The 13,041-nt window shown below is 50.6% G+C and overlaps 1 protein-coding gene across 4 annotated transcripts in view; it reads right to left on the bottom strand.

The window, feature by feature from the left end:
* SNPH (syntaphilin) overlaps positions 1–13,041 on the bottom strand; it is a 39,218-nt gene that overhangs the window by 6,540 nt on the left and 19,637 nt on the right. For 2 of the 4 annotated variants that reach the window (XM_058679438.1, XM_012927238.2), the window contains exons 3-5: positions 5,432–5,528; positions 4,665–4,871; positions 2,507–2,656 (exon numbers count right to left, since the gene is read on the bottom strand). In XM_058679438.1, coding sequence (XP_058535421.1) covers positions 2,507–2,656; positions 4,665–4,871; positions 5,432–5,481 — 407 coding nt within the window. In that variant the 5' untranslated portion in view covers positions 5,482–5,528. Of the gene's footprint in view, positions 1–2,506; positions 2,657–4,664; positions 4,872–5,431; positions 6,080–13,041 lie in introns of all 4 variants that reach the window. The other 2 variants (XM_004585691.2, XM_058679437.1) reach the window with 2 other exon arrangements.

Raw genomic sequence — 13,041 nt, 5'->3', positions numbered from 1 at the left:
CACTTGCTGGCGTGAATATGGGGAGAAAGTTACCCTCCTTCATTGCTGGTGGGAGTGTTGGCTAGTACAACCAATATGGAAGTTAGTTTGGAGATTGCTTAGAGAACTCCAAATAAACCTGCCCTATGACCCAGCTATCCTGCTCCTAAGAATATATCCAAAGGAAATGAAAACTGCATATGAGAAAGGGATCTGCAATCCTATATTTATAGCAGCAAAATCTACAACAAAGTCATGGAAACAACCCAGATGCCTATTCAAAGAGGAGTAGATAAAGAAACTATGGTATATCTATTCCATGGAATACTACTCAGTCATTAGAAAGAATGTAATTCTACTATTTGCAACCAAATGGTCCCAACTTGAGACCATTATGCTCAGTGAAATAAGTCAATCCCAAAAGGACAAATACCTTATGTTCTCTCTGATATAAGGTAAACTTCATGCAAATTATAAGATCAATAACCCCTTCAATACTATTTTTGCTGCAACCCATGCATTTTTTTAAAAGATTTATTTATTTATTTACAAAGTCAGATATACAGAGAGGAGGAGAGACAGAGAGGAAGATCCTCCATCCAATGATTCACTCCCCAAGTGAGCTGATTCAGAGCCAGCAGCCAGCAACTTCCTCCAGGTCTCCCACATGGGTGCAGGGTCCCAAGACCTTAGGCCATCCTTGACTGCTTTCCCAGGCCACAAGCAGGGAGCTGGATGGGAAGCGGAGCGGCCAGGATTAGAGCCGGTGCCCATATGGGATCCCGGCCCGTTCAAGGTGAGGACTTTAGCCGCTAGGTCACCACGCTGGGCCTGCAACCCATACATTTTGATATTTGTTTTTATTTTCATTTCTTCAAAATAGTTTCTTTTCTCTTATTAAATCTTTTACTGACTCAGATCATACAATGGCACCATTCTCTCCAAGAAACTTTTGCTTTCTTTTTTAATTCTTTATTGACACATTGGTTATTCAGTAGTGTTATTTAATTCCATGGTGCTATAAATTTTTTAAACTTTATTCCTGTTGTTGATTTTGTTTTGTGTCTTTTTAAGGGAATATATACTGTGTAATAGAAACTATCATATCCAGATGTGAAGATACAATGCAGTATGCATTTCTACTTCCAAATCAAAGATGCACTCCTAGTGAAACTGTTGGATATATCTTGACAATAGGATGCTGGATTCTCTGTCAGTGTCTGTACCCGTAATGTCAGGATATACTTAAATAGCAGAATGGTGAGCTTATGACTGCTTATGAAGGCCTGTACTATTCTAATAATATGGTGGAAATCAGTTGGGGGGGAGGGAATTTGGAAAGGGTAAGAGAAATCCCAGAGCCTATGGAATTGTATCATAAAATTAAAAATAAAACAGAAGGAAATAAAAATTATCCCACTGAGATCTAAAACCAGGGAGAGATAAGGCAGTGACCAACTGAAAGTGACGAAGCAGCAACCTCAACAGGACCCTGAAAGTACAGCCGGGTGCTCCCCCTCCAGCCCAGCTCCTACATGGCCATTCTGTCCATTTATAGGAAATTCCAGGACAGACAAATCCAGAGACAGGAAGAGGAAGAGATTCAGGGATCAGCTGATTTCAAAGAAGAGAAACCACTACTAATGGGAATGGGGTTTCTTTTAGGAAATAGCAAGGTTATGGAATGAGAGTGGTGATGGTTACACAATTCTGTAAGATGTCTAAGAACCAACCAGATTAATACTTTATATCCTTGAATTTTATGGTATGTCAATTATATCTTTAAATTTTTCAAAAAAATTTTGTAGTATGTCAATTGTATCTTAACAAAGCTGTGATACATTTTAATAAGACAGCAATAAAAAGGCAGTTGTGGTCTCTACCTTGAGCTCCAGTGTGCAGCTCGAGATAGCATGCTTGTTTGACAGACCCCTGGAGAGAAAGGCTAAGCTATGGAGACCAGGGGCAGCCTCAAAGTGTCAGTTGTAAGGGCAAAGCCACCAAGCTTTAAAGACAGGGGCTGGGAGGTCAGGATAGAGCAGCTCAGTTCAGGTGGGCCTGCTAGACCCTCGGGCTGGGTGGGAGCTCAGGGAAAACTTTCCTACAACTTTGCATCATCTATGGGCAGGAAGTCAATCAGCAGGAAGACTTCTAGGAAGCAAAGGAGATATAAAGTCTGGTTTTCCCCAATAGATGCAGATGAGCCAGAGAGAAGCCCTGTGCTAGCAGCCAGCAGATACCCTACGGCCAAAAAGGGCTGCCAGGCTGAGGCTAGGAGTACTCTGCCACAGGTGGGAGGCCCAGCAGGATAGGATTTGATGGGGATCTGCCACCTGCTAGGTCCCAAGCAAAGTTTGTGGGAGCAGCTCAACTTGTTAGGAGGCTTTACTTTGGGAAGGGAGAGAGTGAGTGGATGATGGGAGTTCCCCCACCCCCATACCATCCTCCAACCCTTTTTCCTTGAAATGTCCCAGGTTGTTAGTTCCACTGTGTGTGAAGATGACCAGTGGTCCCTGGCCCTGCTCACCGGTCCTGGAGCCGGTCCTGTGTGTCCTTCAGCCGCGCCTTCAGGTGCCGGATGCAAACCTCCTTCTGCTGCAGTGGAGTCAGGTACTGCTCTGGGGTTGGGGGCTTGATGCCGTGGTTGTCACTGCACAGCGTGTACTTCATGGAACGCCTGTAAGAGGATGTCCACGCCCAGGAAGGAAGGTGACAGGCTGGTCACAGGGGCAAGGAGACAAGGGCCTGACCATCTTTGTGCCTGACTACCAACGACTCAAGAGCCAGACTTCCTGCACAGACTCACATGAAAAAATGTGGAGCTTGCCTGTGTGAGGAGCATGGAGCGAGAAGGCAGGGGGGCTCAGGTTCCTCTAGTGAGGGGTGGGAGGCAGGTCACAGGGCAGGTGTGTGGGCCTGGCCCCATGCTGAATTTCACCAATTTTGTCTCTGCCAATCCCTATAGCAGCATGCATGCCTGAAGGGCCTCCGAGGATCGCTGGCCTCAGACATGGCAGTACTTGCCCACTGCCTCACGATGGGCCCAGTGGTGCACCCAGAACCAGGCTTCCCACTTCCCAGCAGCCTACGGCATGAGTTTGAATGCTGGAGGCTGGGGTGAGAGGTGCAGATCCCGAGTCTGTGTGAGACAGGCACATTCCCTGAGATGCTGGGGAGTAAGGGAAGGAAAAGCACTCTTCTCTAGGGTGGAGAGCTGGTGTGGCCTGTGCACACAGGCCCAGATGTCTCGACACATTCTGATCAATTGTTTCTCACCTAACCTCATGCACATGTGGGCAGGCACTGCATGAACGCACATATCCTCGATTTGCACCTGAATCCATCAGTTCCGGCCTGGTTTGTGTGTACTTGTAAACTCCTATTCCTGTACATGCACCTGTGCCTGCACCTTGTCACCATCCTGCTGTTGCCTTCTAGGGTCCTGGCATATGCTAGGACTGGCCCATGCACATGCGTGGAGTGTCTACAGTGATATCCTGCATGGGCACTGCTCCTAACATGGGACAGCAATGAGGCAGTACCTGTGTAGGACACACTGGCCTGACCAGTGCAGAAGATGGGGTGTTTCTACCCACAGCAGACAGAGAGCGAGTTGCAAGGTTTCCACAAGGCAGGAGAGCACCCCAATTCCACAGTAGACATAGCCCAGCAGCTTCCTGGCTGATGGTTGTCCCATTCACAGAGAAGTCTTTGAGTCTAGATGTTAATATCTGGGCCCAGGAGCTAGCATTATGGTGCAGCAGGTTAAGCTGCTGTCCACAATACCACCATCCCATATAAACACTGGTTTGACTCCTGGTTGCTCCATCTTTGATCCAGGCCCAGGCTAATGCAACTGGAAAGGCAGAAAATGACAGCTCAAGTACTTGAACCCCATGTGGAGAGACCCAGGGGAGTTCCAGGCTCCAGGCTCCTGGCCTGACCCAGAACCATTTGGGGACTGAGCTAGCCAGCAGATCTCTCTCATTCTCTCTTTATGTTTCTCCTCCTCCTTCTGTAACTTGGCCTTTTGAAAATAACTCTTAAAAAACCAAAAACCCCAAACCTGGATCTGTTCTCATACAACTGCCCTCCCTCTCACTCTGTTCCTTTACAAACTGGGTATTCCCAGGTCCAGGGAGTGAAAATAATCCTCTTTGGGCCTGGGAAAAATAGGCCTTGGCGTTGCCCTAGTGAGCTCTTCCGGCTTTCTCTTGCCCGTTTCCCTCAAGTCAGGCCAAAGCCCTAATCAAGGCAGTTACTGCTTACAGCTGTCTAGGAGTTGTAAGTGGTGTTCACAGATCATCTCAGGGAAGCGCTGAGGCTATTAACTCCATTTTACAGATGAGGCAATGGAAACTCAGAGACAAGTCAGGAAGGAATCCAAAGACTGTGCTGTCCCGTCACATTCCCCTGCCTTCCACTTTCAGCTCAAGGTTGGGAAACAGGATGAGGTGCTGCCTTCTCCAGCTCTGACTTTCTGATCTTCCTGGGCCCTTAGGACCCCTGAGCTTGCCTCTCCAACCTGGTCCTCCTTTTCCATCAGTCTCTGTTCATCTTACCCGAGGCCACAACTTACACACGTTGCACATGCACTTGTCACAGGTTTCACTGTACCACTCTCCCAGTGTCCCTCCCCCACCCAAGATCCTGGGGTTCCCAGTTAGAGGGCAAGGTTTGATTACCTGGGTGTGGGGCTGTTGTCGCTGCCCTTGCAGGAGCCTGAGTTGCTGCTGCTGCTGAGGGAAGAGGTGCCGTAGGCATCCCGCATGCTCACGGGGGGCGAGGTACGCCTGGAGGCAGGGAGAAGAGGCAGGTGCTCACTCTGGCTGGTGGGCAGTTGCGGACACTGGGCGAACACTGCCAGGCCGCTGCGGCCCAAAGTCCCCCCACTTCGGGGTCACCGCCGGGGACAGAAGCAGATGCGGGAGAGGGAGATGCACAGACAAGGGTAACAGAACAGACAGGGAAAATCAAGATGGAAAGCCAGAAGGAGATTGATCCTCCCAGCTCCCCAGGGACAAACATGAAGGTTGGGCAGGGTACAAGCCGAGGGTGGGACCTCATCTACCCTTACCCAGGAATCTCATTTCTCAAGTTCCCCAAGCCCAAGGGAGGAGATGCCTGCATGGACTGGGACAGATGTGGAAAAGAGTGGAGTGGAAAGGAGGAAGATGAGGAGGAGAGATCCACAACAGATGCCAGGGGGGAAGCCTGAGTGCCCCAGGGGACAGCTTGTCTCAGGAAAGCAACGACACCTATGAGGCCAGGCCAGCTAGGATCTCAGAAAGCTTTCTTATTCAGTGTGTCCTTTGAGCTCTTCAATACCTCCAGGAGGAGGTGGCAGCAAACTCATCTTAAAAATGGGAAACTGGGGACAGAATTTGCTTAGATATCCTGTAAGTCAGTGGCAGGTGGAGAAGGACACTCACCGTCCAAGCGGGAGACTCACCTGCGGGATCCAGCAGAGGCCCGTCTGCTCCCTGGCAGCGACATGGCCATGAGGCTGCGGGTCCGTGTGAGGGGCTGGATGGGCGGTGTCCCGGGGGCTGAGGAGAGAGGGCGGGTTGTGGGGGCCGTGGGCAGGGCTGGGCCGGGCCATGTCATCCTCTCGTTGGGGCCGCTGCCCGGCATGGCTTCTCTCACCCTTTGGCAGGCCACCCTGGGACAGGGCACACTCAGCCCACAGTTAGCTGCCTCCGCTAATTGGCTTAATCAGGCTCCCACCAGAAAAAAAAAAAAAAATCACAATTGTGCAAGTCTTAGGGGCAGCTGTGAATCATCAGTCCAGCCACCCGTGGATTCTCAGACGAGGGACTGTGCCCTGGGGAGGGCAGAGGCTTTGCCCAAGACTTAGGGCTTTGGACGCTGGAGCCTCTTGCCCACCGCTGAAGCACTGAGTCTTCTATGCCATGAACCAGGCCTGCTTCTTCCCCAGTCCCTCACACTCAGACCCCACCCTTGTTCTTCTGTCCTCCCTCCTTGGCGGGGGAGCAGAGGATGAAGGACCCCTGGAGTAGAACCAGGAACCCCAAATTAGGCTGGGCTGGTATCGCAGACCGTCACCTTCCCAGTTGGCACGTGGTTCAGGACTTCCTGTCTACAGGGAAGACAAGACAGACCAACATACCAGCACACGTGTAGAAAGACATATGGATATGCACAAACATGCCAAGGTACCATGTCCCTGCCATTCCAAGATGTACTACATGTGTCTAGGAACATGCTCAGGCAGCCTGCTCCCAACACAGGCCATGCAACTGGACCCCTGCGGCATGCAGCCTTCAGGCATGCTTGCACCCATCCCTGCAAATGTGCATGCTGATTTTGGCATTCATTGGGAACTTAGGGCCTAGGCTCAAAGTGGATGAGGACCGAGGTGGAGGAAAGCAGAAGCATCCCACTATTTAATGCTGGGAACTCTGGCATGTAGACTCAGAAGGAAGCATCCATTCCTGGAGAGACCCATCGCTGACCCTCTTGGTGAATGGAGAGGTGGACCTAGGCCTTCTGGCCCCTGCCAGGAGTCCTTAGGCCTCCTTATTAGGTGGGGGCTTGGGTTTCCAGAGCAGCCCAAGAGGCCTGTGGAGAACAGGCTGGGTGTGGGCTCTGTAGGGAGGAAGCCTGCACTGAGTATTAGCTCAGAGACTCTGGAATCTGAAAGAGGTTGCCTGGATTCTTTGCTGTCAACATGCTCATCCCAAGCCCGCACCAGGGACCCAAGCCCCTACCTCCATGCTCAGAGCAGAGATGGAGGAGAGTAGCCTGGGTTACAGGACACCCAGCTGAGGATGTTGTGCCCTGCACCTCCAATGCATGCAGGAACAGGAAGTGTCACTGAGCCCCCCACTCCGCTCCAGCCCCCATGCCCAGCACATTACGTACATTACGCCAGTGATGCCTCCCAATAGCCCTATAAGGAAGTGCTGTGATTAATCCCCTTTTGCAGGTAAGGAATTCAAGAGGGAAGGGAGTTGTCCAAGCCACACCCCAGATGTGTGGCAGAACCAACATCTGAAGTAGGTGAACATCAGAGATGAAGAGGGTGGATCTCAGAACCTGGAGTCCCTAGCCCAGGGACCACCCCTTCCCACGTCAAGGCCTCCCAGGAGCCTGGTCACCCCTGCCAGTGGCGGGACTGCCTCCTAAGTGGACAAAAGCACAACTCAGATGGCCTGTTTCCTGGCTGTGACACAGAATGAGGCTGTTCCCCTGAAGGGCCTGGACACAGCCAGTATTGTGTGCCTAGAGGTGTTGGGTGGCAGACTGCAGGAGCTGCCGACACCACGCCTGTCACCTGAGCTGCCTGCCCCACCTTGGCAATGCCTCTTACCTCCTAGGTCCCAGACACCCAGGCAGGGCCTCCAGAGCAGGAGGTGTGGGGCAGGGGTGATTTGGTGGTGGGGTGGGGATGGCGCAGGGTGGCCAACAAAGCTCCTCTGTATCCTCAGGGTGGATTTCAAAGGCTCCCTGCCTCTCAGCACAGGGCAACCTTGATCAGGAACAGCTGGGGGCTGAGTGGGCAAGGGCTCCAAAGGTCATTTGTTATTAACTGGCTCCTTCTACGGTCAGAGGAGTCCACTAAGCACATTCATGTGCCCTGCTCCATTACACCAAACCGCAATGTGGCAAGACAGCCCTGGCTCTCTATTGGGCCAAGGTTCCACAGCTACAGGTCTGACAAGCCCTGGCTTCCAGCCCAGATCATCCCAACCTTCCTGGCATTCTCCCACTATTACCCACTCTCTGCCTTTTGGATCTGGGGAGACTGCAAGCTGGAGGCCGTGCCTTCAGAAGGGCGCCCAAGCAACGGTGGACTTGTGTCTGTAAAGGGTCTTTCTCTTCCCAGCCAGCATAGTGGAGGTTGCCAAGGAGCCAGGAAAGTACAGGGGGAGTTCTAGACGCAGGTCTTGGGAGGCAGGCTAGAGGCCAAGCTTGCCTTGGAGCTGCATGTGGCCTTGGGACAACGAGGCGTTTGTCCCAGCTGTCCCTGCTACTACCTTGCTTGGCAGCCCCATACCTCCCTCTTCTCAAGTTCCCTCTTTCTGTCTCCCAACCCTGTGGGGGGAGGAAGTAGAGGGTGGGAAGGGGGTGACATTTGTACCTGGATGTAGCTGACAGTCTCCTGGGAGGCCTGACCCGGCCATTCATCTGGGACGGAGGTGGAAGTGGCATTTCCCCTGCTGGGACGGGCCCTTGCAGGCAGGGCCCCTTTGGGGGGGGGGGGATGGAAGCAACCCAGGCCCAAAGGGAGCCACCACTCCAGAAACCTGACTGTAGCCTCAGGGTTCACCTGTGCTGGCTCAGGTCCCATCCCCTCTAGGCTCCTAGAGGAGGCAGGTTGCCATGGCATTTGTCACCATGTTGCCTGAGAGTCCCATTGCTTAGAGTCCCACAGGTCTGTCTCTAGGCAGCCAGGGGCCACCGCTTGGACTAGAAGGAAGAAAGGAAAGGGGAGCCTAGGGGAGCTGGGCTGAGGGTCTCTCCTCACCCTGACCCTTCCCTCATACCTACTTCCCTCCACTACCCTGTCTGCCCTTACAAAGACCATACTGTGTCCATCCTTTGATTGCTCTCATAGGTGCCCAGTGTCTTGAAGATCTCTGGTGGGGGGTGTCTAAGGAACAGGAGACTGAAGGATACAGTGTTACTTAAGTGCAGCTTCACTCCTTGGGCAATCACAACACTGCTCTGAGTTTTAGCCCCTCTGAAAGTGGGGGTATCATGAAGGCACCTCCTATAATTACTATGAGAATCACAAGGATTCAAGCAAGAACCAGGCTCAGTCAGTGCTCATGACACAACAGCCAGTGTTTACACTGTTGCCACTGATGTCAGCTTCTAAACAGAAACACAGTCAAGGCACAATGGTGGCCTCAGGAGGGTAAGGGAAAAGCGTCTTTAAACAAGACATTTGCACCAGGTCTTGAGGGGGTGGAATGGAGTAGACTGGCAGAAAGACAGAGAAGCCTGTGCAAAGGCAGTCATTCAACAGCTCAGGGGGTCTGCTAAGGGCCAGGCCAGCCAGAACCACCTCAGCAGGGATCTTGTTCTGCAGGCAACAGGGAGCTGTGGAAGCACTCACAAAGGAAGAGGTTTGCATTTGAGAAAGCCCTAGGAAGGGAGCCTGAGTGGGGTGAGGCTGGGAAAGGACAAGTGATGAAAAACTCCTAAGGAATCAGCAGGAAGAGCCTGGATTAGGGTAGGGGCGCATAGGGCAACCTTGACCAGGAGTGGCCTGGTTAAGCTCTAATTTGCTAGAGACCCCTGACTCATTAAAACATGCAGCAAACTCCCAATCCTGGCTTTCCAAGCCCTCCAATCCATACCTTTTGATTTCTCTCTCTCTCTTCATCTTTCTTCATATTCCTCTCTCTCTTTCTTTCTCATGAACTCCATGAGGAATTTGTTAGTCACTTGAGCCTCCACGTCTCTGCATAAGTTACCTGTCCAGCGCTCAACACTCTCCCTGCCCTCACTTGGGGTTCCTATTCTGCCATGGGTCCCACCCAGATCCTCTCCACTGCCCACTGTCCCATCTAATTAACATGCCATGCTTTAGGCTGAAACTCAGGGGACACCACCTGCTGAAGAAGTTCACAAAACTAAACAGAGTCAACACTGCACTGCTGGTAACATGGTTCAAAGAGGCACACTTGATGGATGAGGGAGTTGGATCGGATGGTCTCGAAGAAGCTTTTGGATCTGCCATTTTCCAATTGTGGGGTTGTTTGTGAATGGATGGGCTTCCAATTGGTTCTTCCCCTCGTCCGTGCCTAGGGCACCTCCATCTCAACTACCACATGTGTGACAGAAGGAAGTGCCTTGTCCAGAGAGCCACCATGGCTTTGCACTCAATCAGCAAGGCCTGGTGGGAAACCAGGGGCTTGACTTCTTTTAATTTGTCAGCGATATAAAAGTCCCTGGATATACAAGCAATTCTCTTCTTTCCAAAGCATCAACTATCCACAAAAGAAAGCTACTTTAAAATCGGAGGGAGCTCAGCAATCTGTGTCTGATGACTCAAGCCACTGACAGTTGTGGATAGCAGAGCACTGTGCCCAGTGGAACAGGGTCCTTCCTCTCTCTGCCAAGGCAACAGGAGAACGCAGAACATTCCGCCTCTTAACCAGCAGAGCACCCAGCACTGCTGAACTGCTAAGTCAGAGAGAAGTGGGAAGGGAAGGACTTCCTGGGAGCACGCCAGCAGCCATGCTTGAAGTTTTACGGGATCAGAGCCAGGAGAGCTATCACGAAGTGTTGCTGAGCAAACCCTCCACCAACTCTACCACCTCCTCTGTGTGCCATACCTCTGGCCAAAGCCAGGCACTTCCTTCCCTGATTTGGTAAGGGCAGGCAGTGGAGGCTGTTCCCCAGCTCCATTTCTGTTTGCTGCCTGAGCCACTTTCAGAGCTGGAACCACAGATAGGAGCCCTCGATCCCTTCCTGCAGTAAGAACCCCAACACAGCAGCTGGGTGGATCAGCAATGTGGGCAAATGCTGCTAGGGGTTGCCAAGGCAACCAAGACAGGCTGGAGTGCTGAGGTAGCTGCTACCGGATGTTTCTGGTGAGTAGGCTCCGATGCAGAGCTCAGAGAACATGGAGCCTGGGGGCCAGCTAGGAGGACTTGCCTCTGGGCTTGTGCTTCCTTGCCCAGGCTCCTCTTGCATCTGTCCTACCTTCAAGAAGTTTGAAGAAAGACTACTTCATACAAAAGGGTTTACATGTTAAAAAATCTATGTGATGCATGTTTTCCATAATGAGACCTTATTCTGCATTCACCTGGATGGTTATAAAGAGAAAGCTGGACACTACCAAGTGTTGTCAAGGACATGGAGAAATGGGAGCTCTCTCGTGCACTGTCGGTGGCAGGGCAAAACAGTGAAGCTGCTGTGGAAGACACTGGAATGCCTTCTTATGGTGTTACACTATGAATCAGCAATTCCACTGCTAGCTCTTGATCTCCCCTGGAGGAAAGCAGGTATTCAAACAAAAGCATACATTGGAGTGTTGAACAGCCAAAAAGGAGACACAAGTCAGCTGTCCATTCACAGGGGAATAGATAAGCACCATGTAACCTAACCAGGCAATGAAGTATTAATTGGTCAAAAGAAGGGATGTAGTACTCACACAGGCTGTGGCAAAGATGGACCTTGAAAATATCATGCTAACTGAAAGTTGACACCAAAGACTATGTTCTGTATGGCTCTATTCATGTGGAAATTAAGCTAGGGCTGGTGTTGTGGTATAGTTGGTAAAACTGCCACCTGTGGCAGCAGCATCCCAAATGGGCACCGGCTCAAGTTTCAGCTACTTCACTTCTGGCCAACTTTCCTGCTAATGTGCCTGAGAATGCAGTGGAGGATGGTCCAAGAATTTGGGCTCATTTACTCATGTGGGAGACCCAGATGAAGCTCCTGGCTTTAGACTGGTTCAGCTCTGGCCACTGCAGCCATTTGGGGAGTGAAATAGAAGAGGGAAAATTTCTATGTCTCTCAGTCTCTCCTGCCCCTCTCTATTTCTAATTGTGTTTTTCAAATAAATAAATAAGCAATTAAATGCATCTTTTTAAAAAGGGCTGAAAAAGTTAAGCATATTAGAAATTGTCAAGGATTAGGGGAAACATATAGGGGATAACTACTATTGGGAACAGGGTTTCTTTTTGGGGATGATGAAGATATTTTGGAACTACATGGTGTTGATGGCTCCCCAGTTTTGTGAACATATTTAAAACATTTGAATTGTACTTCCTAAAAGAGTTAATTATATCATATGTGAGCTTTATTTCAAAGACTAAATATTTAGTTATTTAATTTATTTGAAAGGAAGAAAGAGAAAGAAATTGATTGACATAGACATGCAGAGAGAGAGATCTTCCTTCTGCTCACTCATTCCCCAAAAGGCCACAACAGCCAGGGCTGGGCCAAGCTGAAGCCAGAAGTCAGGAGTTAGGAACTCCATCCAGGTCTTTCACATAGGTGTTAGTGACCCAGGTACTTGAACCCTCATCACGGCCTCCTAGGGCATGCATCTGTAGGAATCTGGAATTAGAAGCAGAGCAGGGATGTGAATCTAGGCTCTGCAACATGGGATGCAGGTACTTAACTAAAACTGCACCAAACACCTACCATGCAAAATTTTTTAAAAATTCATACAATACTCATTGTAAGTGACTGGCCCATAAAGTTGTGGTAAATGTAAGCCAGAACAAGGGCCCCTCCCTCAGGGCCTTACTCCAGGTTCTGGGCTTCCTATGCTTTCCTGGGGCTCCCAACCCAGGGTCAGCCTGGAGGAACGAGGAGACTAGGGATGGCCATGTGAGGTCATTGCATAACCGCAATGTTCCCAGATCCTCACAGTGTCCCTGTAAGCAAGGCTGGGGACCATCTGGCCTGGGACCATAGAAGGCTTGTGAAATCTTTGGTCTGGTCATGCCAAGGCAACAGCAGCAGGTGGGACTCAAAACTCTAAAAATTTATAGCAGGCTAGTTTTTAAGTTGATAATTTTGTTTGGCCTGAAAATGATGTTAGAAATAGCTATACCACCCTTGGCATAGAAAAGGGTCCCCACTCCCTCTGCAGAGAGAGGCAAGGAGAAGACTGTTACGTTCTATCTGTGGGAAACCTGGAGGCACAGAGGCGACAGCAGTCACCCATGGCTGCACTCAGGTGGAAGATCCTGAGATTCTACTACATCACGAAGGTCTCATAACACAGTATACCTGGGACATGCATCCTCATGCTGCATACGAGGAAAAACCCATGAGGGAACATGCAGCCCTGCATCCTGGGCTCCTTGGGTTTTCCTGAAGCAGGACATCACAGATACCAGGGTGGGCACAGCAGAGAGTCATTTGGAAAGAAATTCTTTACAGACCTTCTCCCCCTGCAGCATAAGGCATCTCCTTTTCTCCTAAAATCAGCCCTTGGGGGCAAAGATGCCCTCATTATAAGAATCATCCTAGCTCATTGCTGGGGAAGTCCACCACAGAGAGACCCCTGCCATCTCCGGCCATGTCACATGGTCTCTCTCAGTCACCTTGGACCATGGATCTTATGAA

The sequence above is a fragment of the Ochotona princeps genome, chromosome 22 (genome assembly GCF_030435755.1).
Source record: "Ochotona princeps isolate mOchPri1 chromosome 22, mOchPri1.hap1, whole genome shotgun sequence".
NCBI classification, from domain to species: domain Eukaryota; kingdom Metazoa; phylum Chordata; class Mammalia; order Lagomorpha; family Ochotonidae; genus Ochotona; species Ochotona princeps.
The sequence above is the reverse complement of the archived record's forward strand: the minus strand, read 5'-3'. Positions and strand labels throughout refer to the sequence as shown.